This window comes from Talpa europaea (genome assembly GCF_964194135.1).
Source record: "Talpa europaea genome assembly, chromosome: 1".
NCBI classification, from domain to species: domain Eukaryota; kingdom Metazoa; phylum Chordata; class Mammalia; order Eulipotyphla; family Talpidae; genus Talpa; species Talpa europaea.
Window position 1 is genome coordinate 6861502 of NC_140073.1, and position 14868 is coordinate 6876369.

Sequence of the window (14868 nt, forward strand, 5' to 3'; positions counted from 1 at the left end):
CAGTAGTGCAGCCTGAGTTCTCAACAGGATCGCACGCTGGCCACGTGGGTGCCTGTGCTGCCTCTAGGAAACCACTGGTGCACCTTTGAAGGTGCCTCATGAAGTTTCACTTATTGCCTCCTCCACCTAAATGGCCTGGTTAAAGAATTCCAAGTCCAAGATATATTCTCAGAATAAATGTCCTACTTTGGGTACCACCTAGTTCCAATATCATCAATCTCAGGAAGAGACGCGACCCCTGGGTGGAGTTAGAAGATGACTGTTAGTGCCTCCTTGCACCAACTTGAACCATGGACAAGCAAGAGGTACACGTGAACAGGCTTCATAAACTGAACTGCTATGTAAACACGAGGAAGATCAGCAAGCCGAGCTAAAAGTGTGTTCTGGGTCGTGGGACTCCAGAAAGTTGGCTTTTCTCAAATATTGTTACATGATCAAAAAAATCTGGAGAGTAGATAATGTATCTTGAGTTTTGTAAAGGCAAGATCAGTGTAGAAGCAAGTAAGCTGTAGTAAGAAGGACGTCTATGATGATGTGAAGCTTGAAGAAACTAGTTGGAGTACCTCTGACCTTCAATCAGGGTTTTCAAGTGGAGCTCCATGGTCACTTGAATCTTGTCTGCTTGCCAGCTGTGTGCTGTGCTGCATCCCTCTAGAGTGTCGCAATCTTTAGATCCCAATGGTTTTCTGTAACTAATGTATGAGGACTGCTGGTTCAGAGACGTGAATAGACTCTTCAGTGTGTATTCACGTCTCTGAACCAGCAGTCCTCATACACCTGCACTGGGCCACTGTCTGGCTCCTGTTAAATGGGTTCTTAAGCACAGCCCGGGGACAAGCCAGTGGGCTAATCTCTACCTTCTCTTGCGTTGGATGAAATTGTAGGCACAGGTGCCATAAGGAAAAGTCTACAACCCCAAAATAGAAAATAGTATTTATTATAAAATAATGTTCATTTCATGATGAAAGTAGAAAAATAACACTATGATCTACAAAAAAGTTCTGGAGCTCAGTCTCTGAGGAATGGATGAGCGGTTTTTGCATCATTCTGGGAACTCACTGTCCTGGGGCTGTGCTCATGAGACAGGTGTGGCGCAGCACGCACAGGGGCATGTGGCGCAGGTCCTGCTGGGAGCCCAAGGAGCCCGCGTGGTCCACACAAGATGCTCTGGCCATGATGATCAAAGAGGAGAACTGCAGGTCGGCAGGGAATTGGTTCTGAGAAGGCCAGGATGGCCGCTCCACCCCCCATACTGGGGCACAGAAGAGTCTCTTTGGGTGATGGTCCTGGTTTAGAAGATGATGCCCAGTGGCCTTAAGCTGATTTGTGGCCCAAATGTCTGTGCTGCGAAAAAGCAGCAACCTTCCCTGGGACAGCATGACCCACCATTTCTCACTGGTGTGGCAAAGTACCAGAAGTACACATGGTCTCAGCCCAGGAGGGCTGTAGGCTCAAGTTTTTGTACTTCAGATCCTGTCCATGCTGATGGCAGAAAAAAAGAAACAAAATGTTAAAAGACCAATGAACAGGAACAACTGGTCTGAACTGTTCCATATTCTAAGTCTCTTGGTCCCAAAGAACAAGGAAAGCATCTTCCCAAATTGGTGACTGTGTACCCTAAATGGGAAAGGCAGGCCCATATACACCCCTCCCCCCCGAAAGACCTCTAGACCCCTCAGGCTTCAAATGAATCCCTCCCCGGGATGGGATGGGACCCCAACCCTCAGGTGCTGGAAGATGGTCCCTCAGCAGTAGTACCTGGAGAAAGCAGTCAGGGTGAGCACCTCAAGCAGCAGCTCTGAGGCACAGAAGAAGAGCAAGATGCCATTCATGATGGCTTCCAGGCGGAGCACGTAGGTCTGCAGTAGCAGGTAATAGGAGGCCATCATGGCAGATGGGAAGGTCAAGGCCACGCTAATACCAAGTGGCATCTTTCGTTGGCAGAGGTTTCCTTTTGTACCTGTCAGACACAGCCCATGGAGTCACCTCCAAGTCACCTCCCTGGCCTCAGAGGAGGTGGGTGGGTGGGAAGTGATGGGACTAGCAAGGCAGAGATCTTCATTTAATCCAACACTGATAGATGTTTAGGTTGTTATTAATGTTTAATGCTACAAAACATCTTTACCTATCTGTGGAAGGGCTTTTTTTTTCCCAACAAAGTGTTAGAAGTGAAATTGTTCCCTAATAAAAATTTGATTAAGAATTTTTGGGGCCTCACTGGTGGCGCAAGGGTTGAAGTCTCAGCACTGTCAAGCTATTGCCATCCACTGTGGCCTGAATTCGACCCTAGGTCAGGGAATTGACCCACATGGCACAGCAGACCTCTCCTGTCTCTCCCGCTGCTCCCCACTCTGTCACCCCCCCACCTCTGGCATACACCCCAGTTCTTGTCTGCATAAATAAAAATAAATCTTTTTAAAAATCACTTTAAAACTAAAAAAAAAAATAGGAATTTTACATAGTAAAACTATTACCAAAATTTTATATAGTAAAATACTACCAAAAAGGTTATCCAAATTTATGTTCCCAAAAAAGTGTGGGACTCTATATAGAGAGGCCTTCCTCACACCCTCTGTAGTACTGGCCATTGGAAATCTTTTTAATCTAATTTTTTTATTTTCTTTTTATTAGTGAGTTGAGGCATTTTGACATATTTGTTGGTTTTCTGTGTTTACTCCTATGTAAACTACTAGTGTCTCTTACCAATTTTTAAATGAGGTTGTCTTTTCCTTAGTGATTTATGTGAGCCTTTATTCTTTGTTCCATGTGTGTTCCAAGTATTTCTCAGTTTGTGTTCTCAGTTTTCAGAGATGAGATATTCTAATTAATAAGGAATTTGTTTTATGTATCTGGGAATATAAAATTTATCCTTTTGCAGAGAAGTGGAAGTGACCTTAATGCTGACCTATACAGGCACCTGCTGCCCTGGACATGAAGCTACAACTGATCTATTTTCCTAAGTGAACCAGAAAGGAACTAGCCATCATAGCAATTAGGCAACTAGGAAGGCATTACCCATTATCTCGTGCTACGGCCCATCTCTAAGCCCTTCAGAGCAGCAGACAGGTAAATTGGCCCAAAATTTGAACCAGCTTGAACCTTCACAGAGGAAGCAATGGGATATACCAGAAACCTCACAGAGGGAGCAACAGGGTATACCACAGATCCTATCTCTTACTGTGAGCCTGGGTTATGAACTTGCTTTTGTTAATCTAGTTACGGATACCAGATAGCCTTGTAAGGAATGGAAATAGTCTCTGAACACTCACCAAAAAACAGTCGAATTACTTCAATTCCAAGATAAAGGAGAAGCATCACCACATCCAATACTAGATTTGCTGTTGGATATGGGAGCAGCAGACCTGCCGAAGCAAAAGCCAGAGTTTGCGACAATATATAACAGCACCCACAAGAACTCCCACACGTTTGGGAATAAAGAGGACACAAGTCTTCTCAGCTTTCCCTGAGCTCATCGATCAATGTGCACAGGACCTGTTAACCCCTGCGGGGTGTGTCAACTCAGGGTGACCATCTGCCAGAGGCGGCTCATTATTAGACAGTTTACTCCTAATTCCAAGAGTGGGGGGATGTTCCTCTCCCAAATGATCAGCTGTACTTGGGTACACTGGCTGCTTGTTGATCTCTCACTCTCAAGAAAGCCACTAAAGGGCCTCCCCGGTGGCGCAGCAGGTTGAGCACAGCGCTGTGAAGCTGTCCACAGCCTCTGCAGTGCAGGTTCGATTCGCGGCCGGCCAGGGAGAAACCCGCATGGTGCAGCAGACCTCTCCTGTCTCGCAGGCTGCTCCCCTCAGCAGTGTATTTCGTCAGTCTGCCTGTTCTGTTCCCTACTCGGTCTCTGGTGAATCCTCTCACCCTCCCACGCCTTTGGGCTGTACCCCAGCTATTGCATAAACAAAAAATAAATCTTTAAAAGAAAAAAAAAGCCACTAGAGAAGAGACTTCCACCTTACAGTGAAGTGGAGCTGGGGGGAGGTGAGGGGAGTCAGAAAACAGTGAAAAATGAGGCGGCTCTCGGAAGGTGCTGGCTCTTCTAGAAGTGGGGAAGAGATGCCGGGCAAGGGCGGTCAATCCAGGCCTTACCTTTATACAGAAAGATGAAGAGTTCCAGCAGGAAGTAGGTGGCATAATACCACCCGTTCAGAAAGAACAGGATTTCCAGGGGCGTGGAGGACAACCGCTCACCTGCAAGGATGAGCAGAGAAGAGGGATGGGCGGGAGGGCGGCTCGGTCTGTTCTGAGTGGGTCTGTGTCTAACTTGGGGAAAACAAGAGGTCGCCGCCAGTGGGATGGACCACTTGGGGCACTTCCGATTCCTGATAACGAGGGGTGTGCGCGTGCCATCTGGGTGTGGAGGGGCTTCTTTCGGTCCCCTCTTTCCGCGGAATCACCGTCAAATTCGACTCTTGGCTTCGGGGTGAAAGGCCCCTCTGAGAGCCCGTCACTATTTGGGAAGGGAAACTGGGGTGCAGGAACCATGTTCGAGTTTATACAGCAAATTCCTATCTCAGCCGGCCTAGAATTTGGGGGTGTTTGAGACCCGCAACTTAAGACCTTCCGGCACTCGGGGTGGGTGGGGCAGAGAAGTCCCCCTTGGACAAGAAAGGAGCGATGCCCCCCAACATCCGAGAGTGGAGGGTTTAGGGCAGACTCTGAAGAGAAGTGGGGGGGTCGACGGGGTGGGCGACTGAAGGGATCGGGGCCAGGGACTCACACACCTCGGAAATCTCACCTCGCGACGCCATCTTCAGTCCCCATGGAAACTGCGTACGCGGCTACAGCCGCTCCCGGAGCAGCGAGGCGCTGCCGGAAGCGGGGGACAGAGCGGCCCCGGCCGCTGGCCCCTCTGCTCCCTCGCGGACTCTGTGGTTCCTCGGAGGCCGCGCGGGCGCCGGCTGCGTGCGGTGTGCGCATGCGCGCGGAGGAGCGCGGGCCCCCAAAGGGCTGTAGACCCGGGGTTGAGCGCGCAGAGCCTTGGGGTGAAAAGGCCACGGAGCCGAGGGCCTCAGGTTCGGGACAGAGACAGCTCTCGGGCTTCCCTCCCCCAGATTACAGCGTGTTGGCAGAGTTGCCAGCTGTGGCCGGGTGACCCTGGCCTAGTCGCCTGATTCTCTACCCCACAGCCGCCCGAGGGGAGGACGTGCGCGGGGGGGGGGGGGTCGGGGGGGGGCGCTGCACGCGCGGGGCGCGGGGGGCCGGCGGGCTGCTCCCGGGCGGCCTCCGCACGGGGGGTGGGTTGCCAGGCTGGGCCTGGGCCGGAGGCCCCTGTCGAGCAGCACGAGCAGAGGAAGCGTGATCGCCGCTGCCCCATAACGTGCGGCGGGATTGGGGAGGCCGAGTGTAGGGTCAGGAGCCGACACAGGGCAGGTTTTCTAGGATCCAGCAGACTGGGTAAAGGAGGATCAGAGTCCTTAGTGGCTTTTTGCAGGTCTTTTTATTGGGATTTACCTGGTACACAGCAGGTAAGGGTGCTGGGGGGCCGGGAGGCTGGCAGTCCGCCCAGCCCCCAGCCAGTCTTCACTTTATCTGGGCTCTCCGGCCTTCTCTCGGCTTCTGCTTCTCTCGGCGTTGGCTGCTGCTGCTGCTGACGTCCCCGTGAGGCCGCCCTTAAAAGCACAGTCTTAGCCCAGGTGAATCCCAACTACCTATGCCCACACCCTACTCCAGGTGCCCGCCATCAGGCATGCATTCAGGACCGCAGGGTTCCGTCATCTATCCTGATGGTGGGAGGGCAGAAAAGCCTGACATTTTCTTTACCCTACACCAGAGCCCGGTGGGAATTGAGAGAAGTCGGGCGGACTGGGGTTGAAAGCCTCATTGCTATTTGGAGCAATTGTTGCCTGCAGGAATGGAAAGAAAAAGGCTCCTGGGTGGATTCGGGCCAGGAAACAGGCACACCCAAGCCAGGTAATTTGAGTTGAGACTATCCTTTAAGGACAGTGCTGTACTCCTAACCCGTGGGGTGGAGGTGGGGCGGTGAGTGTACTTCTAGACGCAAAGGGGAGGGACAGAAGCAGTTTCCTGAAATTAGAGAAGGCGATGTGTATGGAGAAATCTTTCTACAGGGAGCTGTGACTCTGAGAAGCCGCGGTTAAATATCCGACCTCATTTTCTCTTCTCCACTCCCCGGATCTCTGTTTGTGCCTCCCACTGGCAGATGCAATGGGAGGGCTCCCTGAGCATCAAGGTCAGACAAACATGGCAGAGAGCAAGGCGGGAGGGGTGCAACGGGATCTGGATCCAGCACACCCACCTCCGCAGCCTGCTGGATAAGAGGAATTAGGCAAGTTCCTGCCCCAGGCCTCAGATGTCCTTCTCCAAAAGCAAAGGGGACCAGCTATTTGCTTTGGTAAATAAATTATGCAGAGAACAAGGCCATACGCACCAATTTATATATTTTATACTGCTACTTTCATGTCATAATGGCTAAATTGAGACCCATAGAGACCCTGTAACCCTCAGACTCTGTGGTTTGTGCTGCATACCAGCTTTCCTTCTGGGAGTCTGGAACTTTGGTCATGCTAATCTATGTGCATAGGTTGCCTGTGTGGCCAGCCCCCACTAAAAACCTTGACCTCTGAATCTCTAAGAAGCTTCCCTAGTAGACAACATCTCACACATTCTAGTTTAAAGTGAAAACTTAGACCATTGGTCTAAGAAAACTTCAACCACTCCTAATATAAGCTATAGGCATTTTAGTATGTTGTATTTTTATTGTAATTCAGTTCTAAGTAATTTCTAATTTCCTTGTGATTTCCTTTTTTATCCAGGGATTATTTACAAGTATCTTATTTAATATCTAAGTATTGAGTGCTTTTCTGATGTGACAGTGATTGTACAGTACCCCTCGGCTTCAGTATCTGATTCCCCATAATGGGCGATTTCTCCAGCGCCATTTTAAGCGTTGTCAGTAGAGGGCGCTGGAGGAACATCGTAGGAGGAACCGGGGCTTCATGTTCCATTGTGCTGTTGTGGTTTTTCATACCTTTGTTGCAAAGTGTTCCTACTTCAAAATTTTAGGCCCTCTGTGTTCTCTTTACTCCAGCAGTTCTCTAGAGCTTTTTAAAAAAGGCGATTTTTTTTTTTTAAGATTTACTTATTTATATAAGAACTGGGGTACCGGCCAGATGCGCGGGAGGGTGAGAGGATTCACCAGAGACAGAGTGGGGAACAGAACAGGCAGACTGACAAAATACACTGCTGAGGGGAGCAGCGGGAGAGACAGGAGAGGTCTGCTGTGCCATGTGGGTTTCTCCCTAGCCAGGGATTGAACTCATGCTGCAGTGGCTGTGGATTGCTTTATAGTGCGGTGCTTAAACCCTTACGTCACCAGGGAGGCCCTCTTTTCCCAGAACTTTATTGTAAAACAGGGATCAGCATGCTATGACCTGGTGGCAAATGTACCCTCTTTTTGTATAGTCCCCAAGCTAAGAATGGAGGGTCTGGTGGCCTAGGAGTAAGTCTCAGCACTATCACCTCTACAGCCTGAGTTCCATCCCTGGCCAGGGAGCTGACCCACATGGCGCAGCAGACCTCTCCTGCCTCGCCTGCGACTCCCCTCAGCAGTGTTTTTCAGTACATCAGCCTGTTCTGTTCCCCACTCTGTCTCTGGTGAATCCTCTCACCCCCCGCACCTCTGGTCTACACCTCAGTTCTTTTATGCAAAATAAATACATGTTAGTGGTTTAAAAAAAAAGAAAGCTAAGAATAGATTTATATTTTTAGGTGATTAGAAAAAACAGTGTGACATGAAAATTATGACATTCAAATTGCAGTGTCTTTAAATAGTTTTATAGAACACAATTGTGTTCATCCTTTTAGGTGTCTCTGTGGCTGTTTTCATGCTACAATGTCAGAATGAGTAGTTGCAAAAGGCAAGATGGCTCTCAAAATCTGTAATATTTAGTTTGGACTTTCACAGAAAAGCTTGCCAACCCTTGTTTCTTAGTGCTACGGTGGTGTGGTCAACGGACTGGACTGCATAACTGCCCTCCTGGCTATGCCTCCTGCGAGGACACTAGTGCTTTCCCGGGCTCAGTCCTATGACTGGTTTTGACCAATGGGAATCAGAAGGACACAGGCCGAGGCTGGTGCAGGACTTCACAGTGGGGTTTCTTCTCCTGCTCCTTTATCTTCAGCGGACCCAGGCTAGTCGGCTGGAAGGTGTGTCACAGAACCAGAGCTGAGCAGCCCACTCCTTCCAGCTGAAGCCATCTAAGTTAGCCAAGAGCCAAGGAGCCCACGATCATCTCAGCTGCCTGGCCAGCCCAGAGCTGACCACGACACACAGGCAAGTCCAGCTGAAATCACCAGAACCCAATTCTTATTAGCTGAACCCCAAGACTCAAGAGCCATGTAACTGTTAATTGCTGCATGCCACTGACCTTTGTGGCTTGGCATATAACATGCCCATAGAAAACCGGTACTATGGGCACGTGAGTTAAAAAGTTTTTGACAGGGCCTCCCCTGGTGGCACAGCGGTTGAGTGCTGGGCTGCGAAGCTGCCCGCAGCCTCTGCAGCGCCGGTTCGATCCCCAGCCACCAGAGAGGGTCCCACATGGCGCGACAGACTAAAGAAATCTTAAAAAAAAAAAAAAAAAGTTTTTGACAGAAAAGGCTAAGAAACACTTTTACTCCTCAGGGGGGAATTTAGGCCTCTGGAGCCTCCCCTGGTGGCGCAGCGGTTGAGCGCTGGGCTGCAAGGCTGCCTGCAGCCTCTGCAGCACTGGTTCATTCCCCGGCCGGCGAGGGTCCCACCAAAAAAAAAAAAAAAAATTTATGCCTCTGATAGGGAGAAGTCTGAATGAGTAGGCACAGAAGTCTGGAATTTCAGGGGTGGGGTTAGGGCGTTAGATTGCATCTTAAATTTCTGCAAAAATATCTTGTGCTCATAATAGGGTTTGGTAAATATCTGTATCTGCTCTGTGGCTCAGTCTGCCCGCCAGGGTCACGTGGACGCTAGGACTTCTAGTGCCTCTTAACTATGAAGAGATTTAAAGAGAGACTCCACCATTCATGGGGAAAAAATTCAATTTATTTCCTATTTATAAAATGTAAAAACAGGGCCTTGGGTATAAAATATAAAGGTCTAAGGGATGGACAGTCAGGGGCGCAGAACTACCCCTCTGCGTCCTTTAGTCATGAGTGTGTGGTGCAAGGAAAGCAGGTGCTGGGAGCTGCTCCAGTGCCAGGTTAAGCAAAAGCTTCCCAACGACGCAGCCACAAACCTGAGGCAGAGGGGTGGAGCGCAGGGGAGGACAGGAGACACCTGAGGTAGGTGGCCGGAGGAATGACATACTGGAGGCTTGATCAGGGAACACTTAAATTTGCAAGAGGGAGGATCTTCCTTCTTGACATTTGAACACAACTGGCCGGAGCCTGTCCTAGGAAGTCCAGCTGCTTCTTGGTGCACAGACCCAAACACGCCTCTGCAGAGCGGCAAACGTGGCTCCTGTCAGGAAGGCAGGCGTCCATCAGGGCGACGAGGTCACCGTCGGACTTGCATGAACTCCTTGCGCAGCCATAGAGAGTCCTGGTAGAAGCGAGGATCGCCCAGCCGCACAGCTGTCCGCTTGTAGAAGTAGCAGTACAGCACTGCCGCTGAGGGCAAGAAGCAGGAAGAACCTCAGCAGTGCACCCGTGAGTTCCTTCCAGAGTAAGAACAGAGCCTAAGGAGGCTGGGGGACCCCGTTTCACAATTTCCCAGTGACTCCCAGTAAACCAGAGGGCAGCAATGGCTCCTGTGCTTGGTGATGGGCTGGGAGGCCAGGGTCAAGGCCATCACTGCCATAGCCAGAGGAGGGGCCCAGGTGAGGCCTGAGGTTGCGCGGGCTCTTACCTAGTCTCTGGAATACAAACAGTGTTTGAAGTCCATCTGTCCAGACAAAGCGGTTGGAGTTTTTCCAGCGCAAGTTCTGAAGAGACATGAACAGACAGGGACAAATCAACGGCCAGATGAGACCACACCATCTCCACCTGCCTAACGGCAGAGATGCCACCTGGATTAAAATCATGCTAATCTCACCCTCCTTTCTCCAAGGAGTGTTTCTCCAAGGAGCCTCACGCTCCCCTCCCCCTCCTACTTGTTTTTTGGTAGCAAAAGGAATCATCTTAAAACCCCGAGGGAGATAATGAGAATAAAGCTATTTATTCCCTTTCATTCCAGAGCCTTTGCCAAAGAGACATGATACATGTTATCTCAGGAGTTCAGTGTGGTCACTGCCTGGCTCAGCTGTCAGAAGAAGGCCTGGTGGACGCAGGGCTTTGTCAGATCAGTGGCTTTACAGCACACAGCTTGGACCTACTTCAGCTGCAGGAAGCAAGGCAGAGACAGCCCTCTTCTAGAAGCACCTAGAGCTTTTGGCACTGCCCTGGCTCCTTTCCTGTGAGCCCCATGCCTCCCCATGGGCTCACAAGGGCAACCTGGGGTAAGAGTCAGTCTGAGGAGGTGGCTTTAGGAAATAAGTGGCTAGGGAACCTGGGGTTTTACTGTGTGCCATCAAAATGGGTACGTGAGAAACACAGGAGATACCCAGAAATGGGAGAATTTGTGAAGCAGAAGAAATCTGAAACCAGGTCCCTGGATCGGCTCCAAGAGCTACATAGGAACCAGACAGAGGCACCATGGAGCTTGGTTCTTGAGTGTGGGCGGTGGGGACGCACACGAGGGACGAGGCACTGAAGGGCCAGCAGCACTCTCGCGTGGCTATGTCCCCTGGGATAGTAACGCCTAAGAATAGCCTTGTCCACACCCATCTGCCCAAACAGCTAGTGATGAAACGGGTTCACCTTCCTGTTTTAGCCCTGCTAGGACTGGCAGGGGCAAAGGCAAACTGAATGTTTCAGACGTGTCCTTGAACTTCGACTCTCGGGGAGGCTGTTCTTCAGCACATAAGGCTGGGCAAGGTGTCTCATGCAACGCTCATGTGCTCGCCCCAGGCCGGGTCACAACCGTGTTATCCGCTTTCTAGCAAGGATTCTGGTTGATGTGAGAGAATGGCGCTGGGTGCAGAGAAAAGCTACTCCTAGCTCTTCAATGATTCTGGAATTCAGAGTTCCACACTTACCATGACCCAGACATGAAGGGAGATGCTGAGGGCGAAATACACAGCTGTCAGGATGATGGTCCCCTTGAATTTATGGAATAAGAGGTTGACCAAGCCAGCCTGGAAGACGAAGGTGTTGAAGAACATGAGGAAAATGATGATGATGTTGAAGAGGATTGCAATGTCCTGGATGCTGCAGACACACAAGACAAAACACCGCCACATGGAAGTCTGTGTGAGGACCCAAGATCTGGGCCTAGGTATTAGGGAACCATGAGGTGTTCTTGCCTGCAACATAGTCCCCTAAGCCCCCTACAGTGTAGCAAGCATAGGCTTTGCCCCCAAATGACATGAAACTAAAACTACCCACTGGTCCCACCAGTTAAATTGCAGCCCACAGACAAGGCTTCCTGTTGTGACACTCGAAGCTCAACAAACCTACCAGGCACTTGGGAAGCTAGTTTCCTCCCTATGTCACATAACCTGGTCCTACCAGACATTCCCTCAGGCAGGACGTTCACCCAGCAGTGCGCCCTTCTGACCTATGTATGGCAGAACCCTTGGTACATTCAATTCTCCAATGACCCCTCTCCAGAAAGACCTTCTGTGAACAGCATAACCTAAGGTAGTCAGCCCCTTCCCCCAGCTACTTTGTATCCATGATGTTTATTACTATTTTACATTGTTTTCTTTCTCTCCACTAGAATGGAAATCCCATGAGAGCAGATCTTGTCAGGTTGACCACCGAGGCTAGACCAGCAGGCAGGTCAGTGAATGAAGCGTGAGGGTGTCCAAGAGCGTGCTTTTCCGTTTAGAACTTGCTTCATAGAGTCTATAAACCACTGCGGAGAATAAATGCCAACAGCTTCCATCCTATGGGAGTCACACATATTATTAGCATGACTATTCTTTAAAGCTGCTGTTTTAGAATTCTCTTTTATAGCCACCTTAAGACAGTATTTCTATGTGAACTGCTCCCCGTATCCCAAACCATTATTAGAAGTACGTAAAAACAGGACTTGTCGGGCCTCCCTAGTGGCCTAGGGATTAAGTCTCAGCGCTATCACCTCCTTGGCCTGACTCTGATCCCTGGCCAGGGAGCTACCACATGGTGCAGCAGACCGCTCCTCTCTCACCCACCACTCCCTTCAGCAATGTATTTCAGTACATCCACCAGTTTTGCTCTCCACTCTGTCTCTAGTGCATCCTCTCACTCCCTGCACCTCTGGCCTACACCCCAGTTCTTCTACGCAAAATAAATAAATAAAACAGGACCCGCAACACATCAGTGTACCATAGATTATTCAATGTGGATCTTTATGCTCCCTGATATTTCTCCATTAGTAACTTTAAAGTTGCTTAATCACAAATGTCAGGGCCTTCAAGTTGCTTGGGCTCAGCTACACAGCTCCCCCTTCGCCCCCCATCCCGGACTCACATGAAGAGCACCAGCTGGATGACAGGGGCCATGCGGAGTAGCTCTGAGAAGGAATTGACAAAGAGGTCGTAGGACAGCAGCAGGAACTGCAGGGAGAGCACCAGGCTGTAGTTACTGGTCTGGAGCATCTTCCTTCTGTCCTCCTGGGCCTCCAGGGGCACATTCCACAGTTCCCCAGAAAACAGCTCCCAGCTCTCTCCCTAGCACCGAGAGAGAGGCATCGGGTTCCTCAGAATCAGAGTTTTTTCGTTCAATTGCTCTAAGACAAGGGCCTGTTGAGGCAAAAAAAAAAAAAAAAAAAAAAAGAGTGGGGTTAGATATTCATTAATACAATAAATATTAACCAAAGACCTACGTAGTCAGCACCATTCAAGAACCAGCATTTAAAACCGGTTTCTGGAAGCCAAGAAGGTGACGCCAGGACAGCCAACACTGGGTCTTGGCATACATTTGTCAACAAAATCAACAGAGAAAGTCTATCAGCCACTCCTAGAGACAGTCAACCAACAACCTTTCTCCATGCCTGGGACCTTCTAAACACAGAGCTCTTTCTAATCACTGGAACCCACAGGAATCGAGGGGTACTACACAGAGTGACTGTCTAATCACTCACTACTATAATAACTGCTGCAGCAAATCTTTATATACTACAACATGCCAGGAACTGTTAAAAGCATTAACTCTTTAAATCTCACAATAACCCCTTGAGATAGAAAATACACTATTACTCGCCCCACTTTAGCGATGGGGCAGTTGAGGTCCAGGGAGGTCAAATAATTTGTCCAAGGTAACACAGCTCATATGTGGCAGAGCTGGGATTCAGATCCAGGGTGTCTGTGATCTTAACTCCGGCTCGAAATTGCTTCTTACACAACTGACAGGCTGATGTGTAAGGAGGTGGGGGAATGTTGACACAGGAGTGGGAAGTGCTGTAGGCATAAAAAGCTGAGAGGCACAGGCTGTCCTGCAAAACCGCAAGGTTGTAGTAGTGACATAATCACACCAGGTAAAGGCAGCTGGGCCTTTATTTTCTTGTATTCCAAGATCCAGAGGTTGCTTTGGGGGTGTCTTGCGGCCCTACAGCGGGATGGAATCTATACACAAATTTCAAAATATTTTGAAATTTAAAGTGAGATTAAATGAACATCTGGGAGATGATTTGCACTTTTCAGTCTCTTTTCATGTGATCTCACTTAATCCTGCAGCCAGATGAGAAGCAGCTGTTACTACGCGTCCACTCCCCGTTGCACACAGAGGCCCAGCGAGGCGAACGAGGACCCTCGTCGGGCTCCCCGGGACGTGTGCACGCGCGGACCCTGAGCCCCGTCTCCCCACCCATCAAGCGACAAGACAGTCACCCCTGCGGCGCCAGCACGTGAACGCGGCAACCTTTAATCCCCGCAACTGCAGTGCAGGGGTGCAGGGGTGCAGGGGGCAACGACTTAGGCCCGTCCTGAGTTCGAGCCCTTCCTGCGGGGTGCAGCGGCGCAGAGCGGGGACACGCGTCGGGGTGGGACCCCAAAGCCCTGCTCCGCCCCCCCGGCCTCCGCTCGGGTCCCGGCCGCGGGCGTCCGCCAGGGGAGGGAACGGCCCCCGCTCGGCGCCCGCGCCCCGCGCTCCCTCTGTCCCCGGCGCGCGGGCCCTCAGCCGCCCAGGCCGCTGGAAAACGGCGCCGCCTCGGCAAACAGCCCAAACCAAACACAGTCCCAGCAAGAACCGCGCCCGCGGGCCACTCCGCCCGCGCCTCCCGCTCTCACCTCAGGCCCCGACGGCGGTTGTCATGGGGACGCCGGCCCGGTTTCCGGAAGTCGGCGTGAAGCTCCGGAAGCAGATGGCGGCGCGCGCCCCCCGCTGGCCGCGGCCGCGTCCCCGCTCCCGGCCGGCCCGGACGCCATTTTGGGCGCCCGTTCCCGGGGCCTGCCCCTCGGCTGGCTCCCCCGGCGTGGTGCGCACGGTGCGCCCCGTCGCGCCGGCCTAATTATTCCCGTTCTCACGGGACAGCGGGTGAGGGGCAGGGCCGACCCGTGAGGGCGCGCCAGGCCCCTGCGCTCCCCGCCTTGGGCCCGGAACGCCCGCGGAGCAACGGGGCCGGGAGCCTCGGCGCGGGCGGCGCGGGCGGCGCGGGCCTCCATTTCCCAGAGGGCCGAGCGCGCGGCCGGGGGTCGGCGGCCTGCAGGAGGCGAGGCGGCCCCGCCCCGCCCAGGCGCCGCGGACTCCACCTCCCGGGAGCTCCGGAGCGGCGGCGCGGGCGCCGGGTGGCCAGGAGTCGCGGGGACCCCGGCCCCGCTGCGTCCCACTGCGGCTCGGGGGGTGAGAAAGAGCCCGCGCTGGGCGGACAGGGCCCGGGGCCGAGTGCTGGCTCCGCTC

At 51.8% G+C, this 14868-nt stretch overlaps 2 protein-coding genes across 2 annotated transcripts; both read right to left on the reverse strand.

Moving 5' to 3' along the window:
• Positions 1-1745: 1745 nt before the first annotated feature.
• On the reverse strand, positions 1746-6914 carry TMEM216 (transmembrane protein 216; the record flags this gene model as incomplete). Its single annotated transcript, XM_084254225.1, has 5 exons — positions 1746-1960; positions 3270-3362; positions 4102-4203; positions 4751-4793; positions 6858-6914. 5 exons carry the CDS (start codon positions 6912-6914, stop codon positions 1746-1748), a joined length of 510 nt encoding a protein of 169 aa, XP_084110351.1.
• Positions 6915-9505: 2591 nt separating this feature from the next.
• On the reverse strand, positions 9506-13093 carry TMEM138 (transmembrane protein 138; the record flags this gene model as incomplete). Its single annotated transcript, XM_084237533.1, has 4 exons — positions 12502-13093; positions 11085-11256; positions 9857-9932; positions 9506-9618 (listed from the first exon to the last, which is right to left on the reverse strand). The coding sequence occupies exons 1-4, from the start codon at positions 12627-12629 to the stop codon at positions 9506-9508; spliced, it is 489 nt and encodes a 162-aa protein (XP_084093659.1). The 5' UTR covers positions 12630-13093.
• Between the last annotated feature and the right edge of the window lie 1775 nt (positions 13094-14868).